The 24089-nt window shown below is 38.5% G+C and overlaps 2 protein-coding genes across 2 annotated transcripts in view; one reads left to right on the top strand and one right to left on the bottom strand.

Moving 5' to 3' along the window:
• CFAP46 (cilia and flagella associated protein 46) overlaps positions 1-1455 on the top strand; it is a 70697-nt gene extending 69242 nt beyond the window's left edge. The window contains exons 59-60 of the mRNA XM_084210185.1: positions 294-380; positions 1162-1455. Of these exons, the coding sequence (XP_084066311.1) occupies positions 294-380; positions 1162-1298 (224 nt within the window). The 3' untranslated portion in view covers positions 1299-1455. The remainder of the gene's footprint in view (positions 1-293; positions 381-1161) is intronic.
• A 6095-nt stretch (positions 1456-7550) lies between these two features.
• Positions 7551-18212, bottom strand: LOC311156295 (vertebrate ancient opsin-like; the record flags this gene model as incomplete). Its single annotated transcript, XM_084210147.1, has 6 exons — positions 7551-8437; positions 11559-11802; positions 12896-13135; positions 15442-15559; positions 16174-16384; positions 17852-18212. 5 exons carry the CDS (start codon positions 18210-18212, stop codon positions 11572-11574), a joined length of 1161 nt encoding a protein of 386 aa, XP_084066273.1. The 3' UTR covers positions 7551-8437; positions 11559-11571.
• Between the last annotated feature and the right edge of the window lie 5877 nt (positions 18213-24089).

The raw sequence follows: 24089 nt of genomic DNA, 5'->3' as shown, positions 1-24089 counted from the left end.
GTTTGTTTATGGTCATAGGGTAAGAATAGGATTTATATGGTGAGAAGCACTGCCCCAGGACATGGCCATCTGTAGTTACATAAACTATGGGGGAAAAAATCCCCTGGGTGTGACTTATATCTGCCCAGATACATTGCTTAAATCTGTGATGTCCTTTTTCATTACATTTTAAATGAAAAGCCATTTAATGGTTTTCACCATTTCATGGTGAAGGCAACAGGCTGTATGGTTGGTATTTTCTTGGTTTTCAAAACTTTCATTAAAAACTCACAGAAACTAACATTTCTTTCCAGATTTGCTAAGCTTTGGTAAAACGACTGGGCAGACAGTTCATGTTCTTCAGAAAAGTAGAAGTCACAGGAAGAGGAGTTCCGTTAAAAGTAAGAATTAAAAGGCTTAGTATAAAACAGTGGCTATAAACACTAACTCCAGCCTGTAGATAGGTGGTTCACAGGTGTAAGTGAAACCTTACAGATGAGCTATTACAATTTTCTTTGAAATTTCTTAAAAGAGCTGGGAGTCAGAAGACCATTGATACAATATCATAATTGGAGTAGCTATATTTTATATAAATAAAATTTTGGGGAGGCTTTGACATAGCTGACTAAAGACTAAAAGTTTTTTTTCCACTGAACAAGTAAGGTAGCGTTACTAACAAGGTAAATCAGGAGCACAACATAGACAATATATGGTATGGGATTATAAACTGCAAAAAGATCAGTAGGATCTGCAGTGATTATAGACAGTCTGCATTGTACAGGGCATACTAGACATAAGAAATATCTGGCATCTTGTTGGAGAGAGGGGAAGAATTTCTGAGTAAAATAATTTCTAATATACTGTCTATAAAATTGTACTGCTATTTTTCAATGTACAGGACCTACTTTTTAAAATAAGGTTTAATAAAATAAATTTTATTTATAGCTTGAACTGTCATAGAATTGAAGAAGGAACTCAGATTGGAAATATTTCCTAGTTTTCTGGGGTTTTTTTTTCAGAAAAGGCTTCTTCAATATAGTGACAGTTGTTAATATTTTTTAAAGAATTTTAAAGAACCACAATTATTAATCAAAGAGAAGATGTGTTAAATGATGGCATTTACAGCATTCTTCTATTTAGTCCTATTCAGAAATAACAATGGTTTTTAATATATTTTTATAGTGGAAGCAGATTCTCACAGCTCTCCTGGAGACAAAATAGAAGAGCAGACTGTTTGCACTTCCTCAGATCCTCCTGCAAGTCATCCATCATTTTTTAATTGTGTGCTCTATGGTTTACCCAACATAATTCTGATGTAATTTGTGTCAATATTTTCATGCTGATCTAAGGAGAGGTGAGATTAAGAAAATGTACATATTACTGTTTCAGATGTAAACAGTTTCATCTTAGCATGTCAGGAAAATAGCATATAAAGCTCAGAAATTTCAGTTAGTGCGCTAAGGTTTTTTTAACTTAGTGAATCCTTTAAAAATTTGGTAAGTACCAACATATTTTAAAGAAAAGTGGTCTTGATGCATGAATGGAATTGGAATGTATCAATGTCAGTGCTTCCATTTGGAAAAACATTTCCTTTATGTATTTTATTTTTGCATGCACAATTCATCTGAAACATATCTAGGAAATTTACCAAGTGACCTTATTCTGAATGAACTGGTCTTTTTATGTGGAAGTAGTTGTAGTTTAATTAGAAAACAAATTAGCGTTAAATAAAATGGTTAATAATTTTTGCTTTCTTTATTTTCCTGTGTTTTTCTTTAATAACATTCCTAACATAATTCCTTCCCAATCTCCCATCCATCTCTGCCCTCAGCAGTGGGAGCCATTCCCTGTGTCCTGTCCCTCCATCCCTGTCCCCAGTCCCTCCCCAGCTCTCCTGGAGCCCCTCCAGGCCCTGCCAGGGGCTCTGAGCTCTCCCTGGATCCTTCTCCTGTCCAGGTGAGCACCCCCAGCTCTCCCAGCCTGTCCCAGAGCAGAGCAGCTCCAGCCCTCTGGGCAGCTCCAGGGCCTCCTCTGGACTCACTCTTAAAACTGGGAACTCTTGAGCTAGATGCAGTTCTCCATCTGGACTTTCACAAGAGTGAGAAATTATTTTTATTATATTAATCAGTCAATTGTTTTAATGAAATAAAAATACTAAATTAAAATAATTTAAAATTTAAAATACTTATCTGATTTTTAAAAGAATTCTAATGTACATCTTTCTTTGACTATGAGCTCTTAATGTTTGAAATACTGTATAGTGTTCAGCAACCTGGAGGAAAAAAATCCTACCAACTAATGACCTAGAAATAAATTACATTAGATACACCTTAGGACATATGAGTTCTCTTGTCGAATGACATTGGCACAAGCCCAAACAACAAGAATAAGAGCTTCTGAAAATATTTCATCTACGTGGCACTACATCATTCCCATGCACTGTATTCATTCATACAAGAAATATTAAGCAGTTAGTGCTATTCCATGTATCAAGGGCTTTAAAATAACTTTCTGACTTATGTCTCAGCAACATAACAAATCACACTATCAATTAGCTTTTATAACAGAAATGACATTTCATAATATATTTTAGCATGAAAAGAATTGGTCAGCTAAAATTTATGTAATCTGAAAAATGTGAGGAAGAAAAAAATCGTGGTGAATTTATTAATGAGATTCTAGGACAAGAACATCATTGCAGTTGTACATAGCTGTCCAAGTAAAGTGTGTGGTTCTAAATAGTCTGCAGTAAAAAGCTGCAGCAAGTTTGCTACCAAATGGTAAAACAAAAATAAGAGTATCTTGGTCCTTAGTCCCTGGTTTAACCTCTTTAAAATCATACTTCCTTAACCAGTATTCATGATTTCATGCCACACGTGTCCCTCTCTCCAGAGGGGCCGTGGCTGGTCCTGCCGGCGAGGCTGCTGTGTGCTCTGCAGAGGGATGCAGAGGAGCAGATACCAAAGCAGAGCAGCTGCTGCTGCAGGTGTTCATAGGCAGGGAAATTACAGCAGATTTGAGTGTGGTGTACAGATCATTCCCATAATTATTTAAGACCATTCATCTTGAGTCTGAACACTAATTTTGTGATTTTACAACCTTCTAAGCCTTCCAGCCTGTGCTTTGGCACCATCTGACCTGGAAGCTCTCCCAGAATAGGGTATCAGAGGGAATTCAGCCACCCTGTATGAGTGTAAATCCTTTCTTCTCTTGGCATGTGGATGAAAGACCAGCTCATCGCTGTAAAGTCACCAGGAAGTCTCTCAATCCTAAAGTCCTTTTTGGGTATTAATTCAGGTCCCCAAATGCAGTGTCTTTGTGTGGATATAGTGACAGATAGTTATCAGCACGGGTTTTAAGGATGTGGTCAAGTTAAAATTGAAGGCATGTCTATGTGCCCTGAAATATTTACTGGTTGGTGGAAGACCCAGATTGGTACTCAGGTGATAAATTGATGGAATACTTCTCAGCCAGTGATAGAAGAGCATGTGGGATCTTTCAAGAACACGGTAGTAGCGTTTTCAAAAGTAGCAGGCACAACAATCTTCACTTCAGAATAAGAAGAGAGGAAATGTATTTAATATATTGCAGCTTTCCAGGTGGTTACTTGAGGCTTATGGTTACTTACAACTTACTTAAGAGGAACAATTTTAGGTCACTTAATGTCATTCTAATAAAAATGCAGTATGGAATGTTAACAATATTGCTGATGGATAAAATATCAATTCTAATATTCCTGAAAGATGAATCTTGATACCTAATATTATATGTATGTTTACTTTTAAATATACTAAAATAAACATTGTAAATGCAATAGTCTATCTGTGAAGAAATGTTTTCTTCCTCTGCCAAAAGAGTGCTCCAAGTCAGTGCTGAGTTAAAACAGTTGAAGTCAACAAAATAAGGACCCCTTTCAGAAGTAAAGGCCAATATTTTGGGCTAGGAAGGTATAAGAAGTTAAAAGGGTGTTTTGTGACAGTGTCCATTACTATGAGAAATATTTAGGAAGATGTTTCTTTGTCACTGAATAACTACTGTGATTTCTTTTCCCTTAGTTTCATAATATTCCTCAGCCTCACATATGATGGCAGAAGAGGGTGAAAACTGTCAAGATTAAATTGAAAGTGAGTCTGTACTGAGCTTGAGTAGAGCATCCTTTCCAGTAACTGAATGTTCATGGCTTTTCACTTTTCTTGATAGTCTCATACTTGACATTTAGCATTTGAAATTGGTCGGAGAAACTAGATGTTTACAAAGATGTACAGCTTTTCCAGAAATTAGGGCTGCACTAATTAGGATTTGTGCTTATTTCCTGAAAAGGCATCTAAAAATATTTTTATTCTGACTTTTGTGATGACTTAATTTTATTAAAGAAATTGAAGTTAATGTCCTAAGTTTCTTAACAAGGTGGATGGTTAAGACTTTTGGTTTTTATGGGCCTACCATGACCATAATCAACAATTTCACAATTACAAGTTGACACAACTTTTCTGTGCTATAGGTACACTGAGATAAGCTGCAGATAATAACAGTGAACTGAAGAACCAGATTCATTTTTGTCTAAAATTATTTTTAATTTTGAGTGGGTTTTTTCTTAATTTTGCCCAAGTATGTCAATTGTGAAAGAAGTTCAGGGAGAGGTTCAGAAATCAAAGAAAAAAAACAAAACAAACCTCAGTTTTTCAGAAGTGCAGATGGTAATATCCCTTGACAATCATAAACTGTACTGCCTTCTGTGCGAAAATATTATGTAATACAGGTGTTTTATTATCTGACTGGATACCGGGTAGTAGATCAAATTTATATCATAGCAACAGTGTCCACACTGCTCTTCTCTGTCTTCTTTTTGAAGGCAAAATTTTAAGAAAGAGATCAGTGTTCCCAATGTGTTTTGATTAGTGCAATGAAGACATGGTCATCATCCATCAGTAAGGGAGAGCAATTTCATATTGTAGGACAGAAGTGTTCATTTGGAAAACTGCAGGCAATGGCTTGGAGAACAGCCTCTTAAGTACAAAGTGGGTTTGATGAGAGAACAGCGACAGTGGAATTACACTTAAGACCTGTGATCTGCAGTATCCTGGAAGAAGAATGTAGAGAAACAAGTTTGTGTTGAAAACATTTAATCTGCTCAGAGCAGACATCGTGACCTTCATTCTGGTGGTAATGAGCTTGTCTGCTGGAGTTCTCGTTATTGTAGAAGCAGCCAGAACAGTCTGTTCTCCCACTGATGTGTATTAATTACCTGTCAATACACCAGTGGAGAGAATTAACTAAGGTTTCCTGATGGAACAAAAGATTAGGTTTCAGAATTATTTGCAGTTCTGTCATATCCTCAAAATTTATTGGAGCCTGTAACTCTTGAAGTAGGTTCCCGAGTAGAAACTGAGTATGGAATATGCTGCAGCTGAGGTATGTAGATGAGCACCTGTACTTTGGTTAAACCTGACAGCGAGGCAGCAGCTAAACTGCATAGGTCACTGTGCATGGTACTGACACAGAGTTCCTAACTTGTCATTCTGCATCTGAGCCTCTCCAGGCCATTATTTGTTTCTGATGACTAGCAAGTAATCCTGTCACTGTCAGTAAAAACACAGGTGCATGCTTTCTCCTGCATTGCTGCTCAAGAAGCTCAGATACCCGTGGATACAGAGGTGCAGGCATACAGTGGGAACAGACTTCTTCAGCTGAGGCAGACTTCACCATGGAGATACACTGTCAGTATGTTTTGCTTCTGGTGTGCCTGCTGTAGCAAAATATCACTGACATAAATACCTTCTGAATTTTTATCATATATGGAAGAGAAACTGTTTCCAGCTTTTAAGTTATAACAGCATAACTTTAGCTTTTCTTCACATCTGTGTGGGTGGCAGATAAATGAGAAGTATTTTATCTGTAAGGAATTGTCCCTTGCCACTCCATGACAGGCCCACACGTGCAACTGCATGCACAGTTTGTGTATGCAGAAAAAGTCCCATGCACACAGTCCTAGGGGCCACCAGAACGGCACAGAAGCCAACACTGAGATATTTGTAACAAGGTACTGCTATCAAATATCTATAGACTGGTTGTCTTCCTGACACAAAAGCACATACTACATTTTCTGGTCCAGCAGAAACAGAATTTAAGCATTACTATTCCCATAAGTTAGAGAAATGTTCCTTTTGCTCCTTTGGTATAGTCACATCTGTGCCCTTGGGCAGTATCTGTGTTTGCAACAGCACACTGGCATCTGTGCCTGTTTTATAGTTTTTGGTTTTTTCTCTTCCAACACAGTTCACTGGTATTTCTCCTGAATGGCATTGACTTTTATTTCATCTGAAAATACATATTTAGCATTTTTTGGTTATTAGTATTGCAAGATGGCATTAGACTATGAAGTGGGATCCACATTGAAATAAATTTGCACTGGAATTCCACAAACCTTTCTGCTTCTTCATCAGTGTGATTCAAGGGACATGGCCTACATCTGCACTCAATCAAACAGGGCTGTGTTGGCCAATATAATCTAATTGTTTGACATTTTTATAGTAATTCATTGAGACTAAAGAGAGATGACTACATTAATATCTTGATGCAGCTAGATAATAGTTGAGATAAAACTGGTGTGCCAAATTGCTGAAAGGCCCTTAAATTCTCTTACAGATTTTTAACTATTTGTGACATAGAAAAGGAAAGAGACTTCAATATAATGTAATAAAGAGAAAAAATAGTACAATCTATAATACTAAGTATTATAATAAAGAACATTATCATAAATTTTCTAGGAATCTTCACCAATCATTTAAAATTATGTTTCTTAATAATTGAGATGAGAATTATTGTTAATGTTCATGACTCTGTTTTCTTGGATAATCATTTTCACTGAGGTCATAATTAAACAGAAATGTTCTACCCATATAATATGTATATTATTCCTCTAGCTAGACTGTGAACAAATATGTCAAATATATTTGCCCTGTGTATATCTGTGGGAACACTCAGGCTGGAAAAGGGGTGGAGGAACATCATGGATACTCTAAACTTAGGTGGCTGCTGAGCCTGCTTAGGCTTGGGCCTCATCTCACTGTCAAACCCTTCTGTCCTTTGGAAGTGCATTTGTTGGGGGAAGGAGTCTCCTCTGAGTGGGATGTCAGATCTGCAGGTAAGAGCAACCAAAAGGACAATATTAGAAGTGTTTTACTTTGGAGGTGTTGCTCTGAACACAGTGAAAAAAAGAAGAGAAAGAAGGAAACAAACAAAACAAAACAAGGCAGGAATTAATATTTCATCCAAATTCAGAAACAAATAGAAATGTGTTTCTCAAACTTGGTTTGACTGATTGTTGCATTTTTGCTTTCGGAGCCCTTGGCAATAAAGGTTCAGTGTGGGTAAGGGCAAGGTCTTATCACTCAAAAGTGAAAGAAACTCAGATATGTGGTTAAGTGCATTTTTACCAAAAAAAAAAGGCAAAAATATTTGCAAAAGGAGCAATTATAATTGCTTTATAATGTTACATTAATTTATATCTTTATAATGAGATACAAATAGATGCTTTAGAAGCTAATCTGCATCCAACCTATGATGGAATAATCTGGTTTATGGTAAACTTCTGGTAGAGCTGACCTTCAGTAACAATCTCTGCCCCTTTCCATGCCATTGCACTTTGAAAAAGAACTCCTCCAGCAGTGCTCCTGTACATGTGGTTTTAGGAGAAACAAAATCTGTATGTTGAGACATTTATATCTTCAAAAAGCAGTAAGGAATCCCCAGAGAAGCTGTGCTGTTTGTTGTCAAAGCAAGAACATGAACAGTTTGTAAAGTGCACCAACACTACATTCAGTGCCTAAGCTTTCACCATTATACCTGCAAGTGGGTGATGAGGTGAGCTGATCTTATGACCTTTTAAAATGTATCCTTTCTTTAAATTTGAGGCTGTGAAAAATAGCTTGGTCAATGTTCTTTCAAACCTCAGTATTTTTTCTCACTGAAATGACTTTTGAAAGCTATTTTGGATATTTTCCCCCGTGCCCAAATCCACTTGTTTGTTCAGGGTTTTTTTCAAGAATATACAACTTTAAGAACAGATTTGTGTGTTAGCTTTTCCACGAGAAAAAGCTGACACAGCTATAAATGCAGGGTTGCTCTGGTGGGCCACAGCAGACGACATGGAAATGAGGAGATAGTGATTTCAGACAGAGCCTGAGCAGAGTTTAAACAGAGGCCTCAGCTCTACAGACACCTTCGTGAGCTTGAGTGGCCACGTCACACCCTGCGCACACGCCGTGATGTCCGGATGCACTCGCCTTAAAAATGCACCTGTATGGGCTCATTCCTCCAGAGAGAACCGTGGTGGGCAGCTAGAAAGTCCAGCATTGTGCAGGCACACGATGGGTAACTGTTCACTGGGACATGCTATAAAGATGTCAAGAACAAGGCTGTCTTCATCCTGGATAGGGTCTGGGTAGCGTGTCATGACCTAAAAGGAGAGATTAATTTTGTGCTGAAACATGAGATGTCTAGCACCAGAAGGGTCCTAAGATTGCTGTTATCTTTTCCATAATTTCTGGTTTTCACTCAGTGAATCATTTAGCTAGGCTTCAGTGTCGGTGTCTTTCTTGCTGTTATCCCAAAGGAACCAACATGACCTCATAACACAACAGCAACTGTCCTGGCAACCATCATTTATATTAAACAAAAAAAACCCAAGCCCGATTTCCATTACAAACAAGTAGATTGATGAAGTATTGCTGACATTTTTAAGAAAAAGCACAAAGCAATTATCCCCCTATGCCATGGAAGATTTGTTGGAAGGGCAGTATCTTTCTCCAGGTTACATCATTAAAATGCCATGATCAAAAAGCAGAAAGGGGTGTACTGTTATGTTGCTAGTTTTGCAAACAATAAACAATGCTACAATTTTTTTAAAAAATGTGATTTCTAGGCATGATCTTGCTGGCAAAATGAAAATTCAAGAACACAAGATGCTGTTTATTAACTCCCAATCAAGTGTAAGCAAGCTGACTTTGGCAGTGTTAACACCTTTTATTAATGAAATCTTAAGGTCTTAAAACCATCCATTGCCTAAATTACTTTCTGTATATGGTAAAATGTTCATGTCATGCTCTTACCACATACTGCAAAAATGTGTCCCTTTAATTACTGTGCACAACTCTGAACCTCTAGTTTTGTTTGTAGTTCTAAAAAATTTTTTATTATGTTACATTGAAAGGCAACAACCAGCTCCTGGGAGCCCTGTAACATTTTTCTCACAGGCTGATACTGCTCTGGTTGGCCCACTATGACAATGTGTCAAGGTGTTCACGCTTTTAAAAATGTACTGACCAGTAATTGGGAAAAAGGTATCCTCCTCCTCCTGAAAAACATTACTGAAGACATTTTAAATTAAAATACCCATTGATTCTATTATTCCTTGTTTCTATCAGGGATGGGTACATCTCATAGCTTGTTGTTTTCTACTGCTTTCCATACATTTTTACATCATTTCCATGCATTTCTACATTTCTTTTTTCTTTCTGATTACTTAATTTTTGTTGCTTTCTACTACAGAGCTATACTTTACATATCCTCACCTTCTCCAGAGATAAAATAATTCTGTTGCTTTTAATTAAACACTAGCACTTCTGCCAATTCTTCATGATTTAATATATGTAATACCATTAACTTGTGATTAACCTAGGTCAATATATCCTTGAAAGAGAAAATCTGAGCCTTAAATGCAAGAATTTTCACTTTCAAATCATATCTGGCTGTTTTAACAGACTAATGAGCACAAAAAGGTGCAGAGAATTAATAACTGAATACCATAGTCTTCCTATCTCACAGTATTTCCAAAACATTGTAAAAAGGCATATACATCTGTTCATTGCTCTGCTACAGATTACACAGGATTAAATAATGGTAAAGAATGTGCCTGTCAGAATAAGGATCAACATTTGTGTTTAAGATTGAGCCCTGCAAAAGTTCAAGCCAAAATTGCACTCTAAAAGGCAGTCACCTCATGAAATTTTGTGAGGTGAATAGGGAAACTGTACAGTCTTTTGCAGCGAGTTCTCACATGTTCAGCTCATGATTTTATTTGTAGACTAACTCCTCTCTTTGGCTCTTACCATCCCAAAATGAAATCAGGGCAACAGAATCTGAACATCCTTCTAATCAGAAAACAGAAAAGGATCTGATGGTCCCTAACCTCTCCTCCTCTTCTGCAAAGGACACCTTGTGGAAAAGGTCCCAAGGGCTTTTGTAAGAGGCAAAACAAAGAGCATGGCTGTCCGTGGGTGTGGTGCTGTGAGGGGCAGGAGCAGAGGGCCAAGCATGGCAAAGTTCACCTGGTGTGCCAGGGCCAGAGTGGCTCAGGGACGCTCCCGTGCCGGTCCCTCCACCCCAGCAGTCGCTACAGCTCTCCTCCTCACGAGCAGGGAGTCATACAGAAACCAGTCTCTGCAACATACCAGGGCTTCAGGATGTGCTGCTTTGTGCTGGGTGTCTGTATTACCTTTTCCTGACCCTCCAGCATCTCCAGTTGCTGCAGGAATGGTTCTTGACTTCTAAGTCAGCAAGGTACTGCTTAGGGACTAGCTTTGACCACAGGTATCTCAGGTAGTCCCACTCTTTTTCAAGGCAATCTAGTTTTTCAAACATTAACTTAACAGAAAGCAGGAAAAAAATCTGATAGAAACAAAATTTATTTATTCTGTGTAAAATAATTCTATTTTTTGGAAGGAAAACTGAACCATGGATGATTCCTTCCAAATCACATTTCTATAGCTAAGGCCCATACAGGGTGGAACTAGTGTAGCTTCACTATACCGTTATGGAACAACATTTGTTCCAGCTAGCATTGTTCTAATGTCTTCTCTAGAAATAATGGTTTTCCATCCTAAAGCATTTAAATACAGTCATCCTTTGCCTTTTCCCCTAAAATGCATTCAATTAAAGATGGATTTTATATAGGATTAAAATTCCAATGTGCCTTAGCACAAGCTTAGTTCTTAGCAACATTTCACACAATGATCCCAAACACTTCATAAAACAGAGGTCTGTCTTTATAACACTCATAACCTGGTTTGACTTTTCATGTGCGAGTGACATTCCACTAAAGCTAAATATATTGCTGCACTTCATTGTGTGAATTAAATATGAGATGGAATACAGACATGGAAAGCTGGCAATTTCCATTAGTTTTCACTGTTTGCAGAAGCAGTATTTGTGTTATAGTTCTCGCTTGTAAAAGCAGAGGTGTGGTAACAAGTTAATAATTTATTCTGGAATCAGCAGCCCAATTAAAGCAGTGAGGATGTGACTTAAGCAGAAACAGGCACTTCAGGAGTGCAGGGAGAGAGACACAGCAGTGTGGTGCCACTACCTGCTGCAAGCTGGTTGTGGATTGGGAAGAGAAATGCAGTGGAGGAAGGGACTCACCTTATGGCTGGGTGTTTGACTGTACCCATAGACCAAGCAGCTCTTACTGGGACTTCAACAGCTTGTGCGTCCACAGGACCACAATGACCCCGGTGACAACATATCTTTCTATTAGGTGATTGTAACAATTAAATACACTGTAGCATTGCATAAATTACCTCATCTCCCACTCTACATGGGACGCTTTTTGTTTTCTGAAGCTGTCAACAGAGCCAAATGTTGTCGGCTTCTGTGTTCATCTCCAGTTTTCCTCTTAGGAATGGTGCTGTGGACTGCCATGGGGGCCATCTCGCTGCCTCTTCTGTCCGGGGTTAGCGCTGCTCCCTCTGCAGCCAGGTTCCTGTTGGACTCTGCAGTTCCTGTGGCACTGCAACTGAACAATTGAATCAGACACTGCCTGAACTAAAAAGGTGAAAAAACAGGAGATCAGTCAAAACACATAAGAAGTGTAAATACAATTCTATAAATCAATCTGCATATTAGCTAAAAGTCTTGGAAATTCTCCCATGATTCAGTTGGGAATATAAAGAACTAACCCTATGCCATCACAGAGAACTCTGAACCTAAAAATTAACTGTGTTCTGGAAAGATCCAATCTTAATCTAGAAAACAATTTTTCTTTTCTGCTTTTAGGTAATCATATCTAATGGACATGATTGGCCATTTCTCCAGACTCATGCTTTCATATACTAAATTCCCGGCTACTCAAAGATGGGTTTTTGTTGTTCTCATCCACAAACAGTAAAGTGTAGCACACATCTACATGGTTTGGGAGATCAGGGCACTGTCCACAGGATGTGAGATAAGCAATAGCTCTCTCTGTAGGACGGGATAAATAAATTCAACATCTCGTATTCAACAGTTGCTTAACTGTTTTTCTTTATTTAATTTATGAGCTTAACACCACCACTCTCAGTTGCTGCATTCATTGCAGAAATCTGCCCATGTTTATTATCATGCCTGTTATCACTGTGAACACACAGCACTCTGGTTCATCCACATGTCAATTCTTTTTTCCTGCATCCAATCCTCTGCCCTCATTCCAGAGAAAAAACCTCCCTGTCAAATGGGCATCTGCAATACTTTTTCCCCCCTGCACAGGAACCACAAACGCCTCATTTTCCCAAGACAAATTCAAGCTTTGAAAATGTGCACTCCACCTCAAGATCAACTTAATGGTGTTGCATTCTTAAAGAATGATTGAAATATATTGGGACAGTCTTGAGAACATAATTTTCATACAGGAAGCTAACTCATGTTCCCTGAGGGCTGATTTTCCTTTATAATATCTAAGCCTAATAATTACTAACATTCAAATTTCCATAATGCTCAGAGGTTTACACTATCTTCCACCAGGCAGATTATTTTTTCATTCTAAATGCTGGATACCGTAATGCTTGTTAGCTAACACATAGGTAGGTAGAAATAATTTGTTATAAATCAAGACAAAATAGCAAAATATGAGTGTTAGAAACACTCTGAGAGCATACAGTACCTGTTTGTTCATAAAGACATAAATAATTGGATTATAAACAGTAGCTGTTTTGGAGAAGAAGGCCGGAATTGCTGCCAGACGAGGATCCAGCTCAATGGAGGGATATGCAGTGACTAGGATAGAAAAGGTGGCATATGGCATCCAGCAGATTAGAAAGGCAATGATCATAAAAACAACCATTCTAGTCACTTGTCTTTCAGGCCTCCTGGTGGTTCCCAGCCTGCCTTGTGCATCTGACACCTTTTAAGAAAAGAGAAAAGATTCTAGAAAAAAAAGGTGTCCAACCAGTGACTTTAGTGAGCTGTGCAGTTGCCATGCTAGAAGGAAAGCCCTGCTCTTCCCAAGTGCAGCAGCACAGAGGGACAGGTGCCCAAGTTACTGCTGAGGGACACAAATTACCATATACCAGCGTTAGGAAATTTTCCTTTGCTTAAAGGAAATTTTCCTTTGCTTAAGCATCTTCATATTTTTATTGTCAAAGTGAAAAAGGAGGACATCATGATGGGTCATAAGCAGATAGTGACCACTTTCCATTCCAGGTAGCTTTTGCAGACAGCTGGGTGTCTGGCACGGGTATTACGGACAGCACACTGCCGAGGCTGTGCAACCTCCTCACCGAGGGGCAGATTCACACCAGGGGAGTCTGTCTGGCTCCGTGGTGCTTTATGGCCTTCCCCAGAAGAGCATTTATGATCTAATCATAACTGAATTAAAGTGGGATTGGGGCATTTAGCAGGAATGCTCTCCCTCTTTTCCTCAGCGATCATGCAAGAAACTTAAGCGCAGAGGTTCATACAGAAATTAGCTGATGTCAAGCAGTGTCTTTCTGGGAAATATCTCTGTTTGGTTTCTGATGACTTAGAGAAACAAGGTGCTGTTATGAAATGTTATTTTACATGAGAAATAATTAACTCTGTATGGCTCCAGAAAAACCTGATGGCAGGTCTTGCAATATTACATTATAATAAAATAAGATCTGTTTGCATAACATGGCCTTTTAACTTCCTGCAGTAATATTAGGACTGTATGGAGACATTTTTCCTAATACTTTTGAACTGCACTCGGAGAATTCAATGTTTGTGCTTAAAGAGGCATTAGATGCACCTCCTAGGAAGGGCAATGTCCTCACCTCTGTAGAAAGTTGCAATTCACGTCAGTTTTTACCAAATATAAACATAACAACAACATCAACAACAACAGTAATTAATTGTTACAATAACTGCAATTTATTAGGCATTAACAAAGGCTGTGTTTGGTACTGATAAGATAGTCCCTGCCAATATATGAGATTTCTATAGCATTTTTTAATGTATGCTGCTCCTACACAGAAAGCAGCCCAGCCTCCCTTTCAGCAGAATTGCAGTCCCCTGGAAAAGGAACACTATCTCCTGTATTGCACTCTCAAAGGTTTCATCTTTGTCTTGGATCAGCCTAGTATTTTTTTCACATATAGCTTTTCCTTTCTCTCTAAATAATGATAAATAAAAACATACTGGTGCTTTATCTTCCAAGCAAAGGAATACTGCCATAATAATTTACCTCAATTGTAAACTACTGATTTGTTATTTCCCCAAAGATTAATTTCTTCATCAACTTTGATGTTGAAGTGAAAGCTACAATTAGCATTGTAAAGCTGGGGTCACTGTGACTGAGGGCTGATTATTCCACTCAGGAACAAGCCTGCACTGTGACAAGAGTGGAACAAAACGTATGAAGAAGGATGGCTGGGAAAATCAAGACACCAGTTCTGGTGCTTGGATCTCTCCCCGCTCACTGTAGTCAGAGTTTTGAAAATTAGCTTAGTTGTGAGATATAATCATATGGCAATTCAATAGAGAGTTGCAGAATGCATTGCAGGTACCGGCTTTTCAGAGTTTTCAGAGTAAATAGAAATATCAATGTTGTCCCAAAATCTTGCTCCCAAATCCTGGACCAAATAGGAATTTTCCTGTTTTATTGTCTTCTTTGTCACTTTTTGCAGCTTCACTTTTGGATCAGGTAAACACAACCATTAAGGAAAATTCAAAAGCATTTCTCAAGTCTTTTAAATATTCCTGGACAATCTAATATTTTGTTTATTAAACAGCATTGCATTATTTACAAAGGCTACATCTTATTCTGAGCATATTGCTAAGTAGTAGGCAGCACTCTTAAAATTTACAGTTGCAATCATTTTAAGCTGTGTTCTAATTTGCCTGGTTTGAGTCTTGTGAAATATCACCAAATTGAAGCATAATTGTGAATAAAGCAGTACTGGATCATTCTGTTTATTTATGAGGCAGACATTCTTTCACTTGTATGATGTTTGACTAATGAGATGTACTGATAAGTGATATGAACTCCACACTCTAAAACATCACTTCTAACCATAGCATGAATTTTTGTGCGTAAGGGTAATTATATAACAAGGGATGTAACTGAGTGTGTTTGCTGTCTGCAAATCTGACCTGCTTATGTCTGATCTGTATAGAAAATCAAACACAGTAATTCCAAACTTTGGCATGTACACACATTTTAAAAGTTTACTTATGGGTGCTTCTTCTTACCTTTTTTAACTTCTGCACCAATTTTCCATAGGATACCAAAATCACCAATAAGGGTACTATAAAACAGGTGGTGAAGAATGTAATAATGTATGTACGGTCAGCATAAGCTCCTGAGTACCTGTATAAAATACAAAACACTTTTGTATGTATTACTACTACGTGTTCTTTTTATCTTCTTAGAATATTATTCTTTCTTTTCAAAGATGTCACTAGTATTTTTGTCAAATGTTTTTATTCAACGTGCCCCTTTGCAGCTCTAGTCATATCCCCAGATGGAGCCCTGGGCCATCCCCCTGCCCAGGGGCTTGGAGGGAATCCTACAACTATAGGTACAGTACAAAAGAACTGTGGGGCTGATCACGTGGGAAGGGACATGTGTGGTCCAACATCCTGCTCCAAGCAGAGCCAGCTATGGGCTCAGACTAGCTGGCTCAGAGCTTTGTCCAGTTTTATGTAAAAAATCTATCTCTTTGTCCTTTGACCCCTTACAAAAAGCACAAGGTCTAGAGGGATTATTTTCATTAGAGATGGAGGCTCCACCCTTTAGAAATTTTTGGTTTAGAAACTGATCACAGAAAATTTTGATCAGTTTTATTACAACTTTCTTTATATCTGTTTTTTCCCAGAGATTTACATAATCTTTCACTCTTTCCTTTAAATTCCTGGCGGCCCTGAGGCATCCTGAACTGCAAGTTTCATTCTTTTTACCATACTCTGCGAGAGTGGCCTTACCAGTTAGGCTCACAAGTAGTTCCAATCTTACTGGGGGTGTAACTGCTCCAACCACTTGTTGGTGGAATGGTCCAAATGAAGGAAAAACTCCAGACCATGACAATACCTAGAGCTGCATGCTTCCCCCTCAAGCGCGCATTTCTCAGCGGGCGGCAGATCACAACGTACCGCTCAAAAGCCAGCAGAGCAAGAGACCAGAGAGCTACAATGCCTGTGGCAAGAGAACACAGTCAGCATCAAATTTGGGTAGATCACTGAACAGCAAACACCATCCCAAATTACAGAACCCCTCAACTGTTTATTTTGAAAAGCATCTCTGGAGGTCATCACTCCCCCTCAAGCCCCGCCATCTAGTCGGTTGTTCAGGACCAAGTCCAGTGGGTTTTGAGTATCTTTGGAGATGAAGACTCTGCAACAACTATGGGCAGAGTTGGACTGCCCACACTCTTTGACTGCCCACAACATCAGAAACTTTTTCTATCAACACAAGTTATGAAAGGATGAGCAATTTATGTGCATTATTCTAATACTAATGAAGAGCATAAGAATTTCATGTTTGTCCAGTTTGCCAGTCTACAGTATAAGGGCTACAAAACCCAGCAGCTAATCAGGCCAGTTAAGTGATTGGACCTGCACTTTTAGTTCTACACTGGAAAGCTGCAAATTATGTGTAGCATCCAAATTAATTAACTAAAATCTTCCAAACATTATCTTTGCAAAAATTATTTCAGGCTATCAGAAAACTCAAACCTGCAGACAGGTGCCCACAACATCAAATTATCAATTTAGGCAAATATTACCTGGTGGGACACCAAAATCTTGAAATAGCCTGATCTTTCTCCATAGGACATGGCTTACATGCCACAAACTAATGTAGAAGCATTGTCCCTCAGTGACATTCCCTCTCTCTAGCTTAAACAGGCAGAGAGCAGCTGTGGGACTCCTTTTCAGGCTGAGGATCAGCACTGTGTGATTTAGAGCAGGGACAAGCATTCCTGGCTGTCTTCATGCAGCTTCAGAGACAGGGACAGGAATGAGCATCTGTCTCAAGTGAGTAGGTGCCCTGTTCCCATTTACTCTGCAGAGGTGTATTTACATGGGGTACTTTGTGGTGAGGATTTTTCCTCTTAGAGTACTTCTAAAATTTTTTTGTAGTAAGTGAACAAAGCCATGAAAAAAAATCACAAAAAGATGTTGGTGTGCAGACTGACTGTTACAGGTGTGTCCCTGCTCCTCAGAACCCCTGGAGGACAGAGAACACAAGATGTTCCGTGCCCTGAGATTTTCCACAGTTTATGGGCAGCCATTCACTCTTTTCCTCTCTCTCTTTTTTATCCATATATGCACACACCTAAATATAAATATTGAAAATAGCTATGCATAAGGACTTTTGTCCTGAAATTGTTTTACCATAAGCCCCTCAACACTGCTATTCTATTGGAAAGTTTTTCCTCATTCTGTGAAACATATTCAATGATTACTACACATGCAACAGGCCATGTATATAACAGGGATAGAGAGATATATTTTTCACTCTCCACTACCGAATACATGTAGCAGGGGAAAATACCAGTGAATTCAAAGGCATGCAAAGTCAGTGACTTAGGAAGCTACAGTAGAATACATTGAAGGAAGTTTTTACAAAAGAACGTATAACTACAAACAAAATCAAGCTTACCAAAAAATGTGACAGCAAATCCTTCCAATATGCAAGCCCAGTATCCCATAAAAAAATAACCTTTTAGATTTGTTAAAAAGCTGATGGTACCACCAGTCAGTGAGACCAGGAAGTCAGCCACAGACAAATTGACTATAATATAATTGACAGGTTGTCTCAATTGCTTGAACTTAAAAGTTACCAGGATTACAGCCAGGTTCTCAGCAAGTGACAGGGAGGTCACCAACAACATTACTGCTGCCAGAAGCCTGAATTGCCAGGGCTGGATGGAGTCCAAGGGCCGACGGAAGGGATCCCATCTGGCAGGAGCAGAGTAACTGGGCAAGAGTGACCCATTTTCAAATGCTCTGAATGCATCCATTACTCTGTTCAGTAGCAAAAATAATATCATATAATATTGGAGTTTCAAATCTGTAAATAATATTCGGGATTAAAAGGAAATGTTTGCTCTCTCCAACAGAAGTGTGAACAAACTCCCCTTCCTTTGTCTCTCCAAAAATAACTGAGGAAAAATGTTTCAGTTGGAGGAAAGTTTAATGCTGCAGAGTGAAAGTGGGAAGAGGGATTAGCAAGAATATCTCAGAGCAACTTCTGTCCCTCTCTGCCCACTGCCTCTCTCTCACTGCAGCTGTGCCTTTATCTGTAATAGGTTTCCTCCTCCTGCAGCAGCCAGCAGTGCAGAAATACCCCTCAGCTCAGCCCTGCTCCGTCAGGAAAAAAATCAGCGTTTGCTTGGAAGCCTCCCACTCTTCCATCACTTTAAAAAGCAAGGTCACCTGGTGAGAGGGAGTTGTCCTTGGTGAGCCAGAGAGCTTAGAGGAATTTGGGAAAAATGACTGTAAATGTTGAAATCAAATTAATGTGATGTTTGACATTGTACTGACCCTTTTCATTGGGTGGTTTCCAAAGAATTCTCCATGGATGAACTTTTCTCTACAGACCTTCAAAACCAACAGATAAGGCCACACATGGAACCAAGAGGGAGCAAAAACCAGACCTAGGGACTCCTTTCCTCTAGCTGCACAAGATTAGATCCTACTGTCTCTTTGCAAAGCACTTATTTTTTTCTTATTCAACCTGATGATCTCAGATAATCAATAAATGAAAATTAATGTCCTAAATATTTCACTTGTTCAGAGGCCTTTATAATGACTGATGTAAAGATAACCTACATCTGGCTGTAGTGATATGTGCAATACACATGGGATCTCATTATATACATGCCATATTTAGTGAAGTTCTGTTGCTAATTTCTAGCCCCAAAATGCATTACTTTTAGCTCAGCTTCTGAGTAGTCTTGTTTTCTTAGATCGGCTGGTAATTGAAAAATATTCTGAAAGCCTACTAAATATAATTACAATACTAAAAACTGAAATTCAGCATCAACAGAAACAAAAGCAGCCAGTTTTTCTGCTTCATACCAACAACTGAATCTATCTTTATGCAAAACAATTCCTGTAGCCCAGGTAGGTAGCTGGTGAAAAGACTTGACTGCACATTGCTGACAGGAAGAACTGTATGTGCTGTATCATTTTGCTGGCAGAATTTGTCAGTTTGTTGCTTAACATGTCATCTAACCTCTGATTAAATTGATGGAATTTAACAGAATAGTAAGAATTGAGGCATTACTGAAAGTTAATTGCAAATATGGATTTTACGAACTGACCCTGACTTGATCCTACATGACTTAATATGTGCTTCTGCTCTAAATAGCAATTTTGGATATTATTAAGAGCATTCAAGAGCCTACATAAAACATTCCTATCTCTTTCTGTTCTCTTTGAAAAAAACAGTCTGAAATTTGAAAAATTAAAGGGGCTTTTTTATTTCTCCTGCCCTATCAGTAAATAATTATTTTCAGTCTCTTTGCAGATGGTTTCCCCAAGTAGGGCTGATCTGAACATAAGTTCCATTTCTGCAAACTGAATACACTTGCAGGTGCTTTAATGAACATCGAAATCTTTCCAGAGTACTTCCTTTTGAGATGCACCAGAAGTTATCATCCACATATCTTGTTTCCTCCAGTGTCAATGGAGTTCATAATTGCCTGTGATTGGATTTTTCTGATGGCATAACATCTTTTATCTACTTTCTTGCCCATCTGAATTAGTTTTTACCAAATAAATTTTATTTTTGTATTTGTACTGAAATAGAACATTTATTGCTGAGAATTTATGGGAAGAAAGTAAAATGCTCTGAGATACTACTTTAAGAGTTTTAGGTCCTGTATAAACCAAGCCATATGTCACTTCATCATATACAAAGCTCCATGAAAAAAGAGCATTCACTTCTCAGTTCAGTGACTCTTATTCCTAGCTCAAATGTCCCAGATATATGTCCCTGTATGCTTCAGATTGTTCAGGGTTAATTTTTTAAACAAGACTATCTATTGCAGCTGTAAATAAAAAGTTTGCATATCTTGCAGACCATTAAATGAATGCTTATACTGATCCAAATGCCATTAAATTCTATCACCAAAAGTGAGTCCCATTAAATCAGGGCAAAAAGGGGGTGAAGAGAAGTGGCAGGGATGCTCAGAAGGACCAGAGCCAGCACCTTCTCCCCGTGCTGTGGGAACGCTGCCGGTGCCACTCTCCCTTCTGGCCCGGCAGAGGGATGAGCCTGGGGAGGGACTGCCAGGGCTGGGCACCAGCCTGGAGAGCCAGGGACTGTGACACTTCAGATAGAAGCTTGCCAACCAGTCCTTCAGATTCAAAACAGCAGAAATTGCACAGGCTGCTTCAGAGCATAGGCAGATATCTTGCAGATAGACTGCCTGAGACATCCTGTGCGTGAAATCCCACAAACACCTCTGTTACTCAGTGCTTTGGAGAGCAAAGCAAAGGAAAGGTGTTGAGAGAGGGGATGAGGCTTTCTCAGGCAAGGATGCAGGGTGGACTGACTATGAATTTGCCATAGTGAAAGGCAGTGCACAAAAATAGCTGTCCTGATCCTGCTGACTCCTCCACCAGAAGTATTACACCCCAGAACATAGTTTTCCTCTATAATCATAGGGAAATGCAAAAAGCACAGGCTGAGGAGAAGAGTCAGAACAGTAAGGGTAACACTGAGATCCAGCACAAAGTAATCTTCTTTATGCATGGAAAAAATTCACTACTTATGCAACTTGATAAATGACTAGCAAGCAGCTCTCACAGCTCTGATTTGGCATTAACACAGTCATGGGACCCTGGCTAGAAGCTGGCCAGGGTGGGTGGGCAGGCTTGCAGCCCTTGATAGGAGGAACCTTTGACAGCACAGGGCTCTCCCCTCCGTTCTGCTGGGTGTGCATACACTGAGTAAGACATTTCTGCATTAACTGCACTAACAGGCAAGCACTAAGCACATCTCCTTCTGCCTGACTATTCTGCGGATAAATTAAGATATATGTACTTCAAGAGAAATATTGTCTGTACAGAAAAAAATGGTTTAATCTTCAAAATCCATGATGTTTTCTGCCTTCTTCACATTTATGTCTAATTTACAATTCTAATTATCTTTCCTATTGAGGCAGACATTTTCTAAATGTTTGTTTTCGGAAAGAAACAACTATTCTATGTTTCTACAATCTTTTCTCCCTTTGAGAAGGTAATTTCAAGCCCTTCTTTCCATGAGGTCTTAAAAGTACTGCTTCTTAGTCTTTTAGCACCTGTTCCAGTGACAGATCATGTTAGTATTGTTCCTTCCAAATGTGAGTTCATACAGAGTTTTTCTATATCATCAACAAATAAAAAGTCCTTACATTCTGCATAAATGGTTACAAGATACATTTAATTTCTGCAATTCAGATTATCTGAGCTAAAATGAATGTAAAACAATTCAGAATTATTTTAACCAGTATTAAAAAATCCTATCTTTCATTACCAAAACAAGGGGTAGTGGGGGAGAAGAATGACCTCAGAAAATCTGAATACATAGTGTGGAATAAAGTGAAGCCACAGTACAGAAGAAAGGATTACTGTCATAATTTATTTGGCAAATTGGATGTCAAATGAGCAAAAATTAATGACAGAATGGAAAAAAAGAGGTATTGGTCATTTTGCATGGGAGAGGATAGAAAGTGCACATTAGAATGTGGGAAAGTAAAGTTAAGCCTCGTGATTTCACATACAGTACGTATGTGTATATATGGAAAAAAAGTTACATTCCATGCTGATAGAATATCACCGGAAAGTGTTTGCTAATATCATATATAAAAGAAAATCTGCTAGAAATAAAACTGCCCAAACATCTGCTTCATTCATAAACACTTGCTGTGAAACACAGCACATATACCCTCCACAGTAATTCAGTCTCTCACTGGAGCAAAAACTAACTTCCTGGTCAGATTTCAGGAATATATTTAAAACCTATTTGATATTGATGATCTTAATGTAATAAAATAATGTATTAGACTGATCAGATCTCAAGGGAGGAAAATCTCACTGCTTCAAGATACTTAAGCAAATATAAAGACAAGTTAAGACATACAAACCAACAGGACTAGTTACAGAGGATATCCTTGTCTTTTTCTATTCTATTGGAATTGCTTTATTGGAAAAGCTAAGATTTCTTAAATAACTATATATCTGTTCCTGTCTCCAATACAGGGTACATACCAAGCCTTTTAAAGGTAGGGTTGTCTTTAAATGAAGCTTTTAAAATCCTTTTTTACTTTCATTTTTCTTTAATATGGGATAATTTATCAATGATTTTATTTTTAAACTATATTATCTGACACAACTTTCTGTTTTCTACTATATATACTAAGAAATCCTGTTATGCAAAGCACAGTTGAGCTCATTCACTTCTGTCCTCAATTGCAAAAGAAACTGTTCCATTCCCTTGTTAATCCAATTAGCATACACAATTTAAAAGTATTATTTATGTCTGTCAAATAGGTCATTGTAGAATGTATTATCTACAGAACTATTCCTGAATGTACTCCTGGATTGCTGAAATGATCAAACTGAAAAAGCACAGTTTTGAGGCAATTTTCTGGTGGAAATGCGCTTGGTTATTATTCTAACAAAATTCTAAATACTGTCTAGCTTCTGACATGAAGGTTTCACTGTGTTTCATGTTGTATAAAGAGAACAAAAAGGTTCCAGGATGTGATTTCAAGTGAATATACACTGGGAGAGTTCAGCCTCTTCCTTGTAAGAAGGGAGGAGTGACCAGTGCTAAAGGCTGTGACATCTGGAAGCAGATCTTCCTGCAGAGAAGCTCCTGATCTGCACAGGGGCCTTCTTGTTTGAGCTATACTTGGAGACCCTCTTCCTGCACTAGCAGGGAAAATAATAAGATGGTGAAATCAAATTACTAGAGACCAGGCAGAAAAACAGTAACGAATAAAGAAAAGAGAGAGATGGCAGTTTAGAATGTGCTGAGAGAGAACGTAAACTTGGCAAGACAGAGAAAATGAGCCACATCTCGAGTGTCCATGTAGGGAATTTTTACTGCTCCTATTTCTCACTTTTTTATATTCTTAAAAAAACTCAGTCTAGTGGAAGGTGTCCCTGCCCATGGCACTCCCTGCCATTAGAACTGCATGATCTTTAAGATCCCTTCCAACCCAAACCAGTCAGTGACTCTCTGATTCTAGCTAAGTAGAATAAGCAGTGCAAGTACAGGGACACAGCAAAATCATCGGATGCTTTTACTTCAGCTTTGCACTTTTCTGCACACAGCCAAGAGGCAGCAAATGTAAACAGCCAGAACTGCAGCCCAGGAGTAAAGTTCAGTGGAGAATGCCGTCGTGCTTGGACTTGCAGTACAGATCAGCATTTGGACTCTGTGATCTTGGAAGTCTTTTCCTACCTAAATCCAACCAATTCCATGATTTTATACAGCAATCACTGCCACACTTGTAACACATCATTTAAAATAATAATAGCATTGTATTTAAAATTACCATCATTCTACAGTGGGTACAAGGAAAAAATGTTACTGACATGAGAAAAGGATGGCCTTCTTTCCAAGATACCTGCCTTCAACAACACATCTTTTCTTTACTAATGATATTGATTCATTTCAGTGGTATGCTTGTTCTAGAAGTTGATAGTAATCATAAGAGGAAGAAAAATTGGGACCATTTCAAACTCTACTCTTTTGTATTTGCCCTGTAAATTAAAGTAAATAGTATTACAGTGCCCTCAGGTGGTGTAAATTCAATTCTGTCCTATTGTTCTTCCCTAGAAAGACAGCTCCAAGTAATACTAATTTTAGCAGACTGGGTGAATATGGAAGGCAAACGACA

Source organism: Fringilla coelebs, assembly GCF_963513975.1.
Source record: "Fringilla coelebs genome assembly, chromosome: 8".
NCBI classification, from domain to species: Eukaryota; Metazoa; Chordata; class Aves; order Passeriformes; family Fringillidae; genus Fringilla; species Fringilla coelebs.
This window is presented reverse-complemented; position numbering and strand designations above follow the sequence as displayed.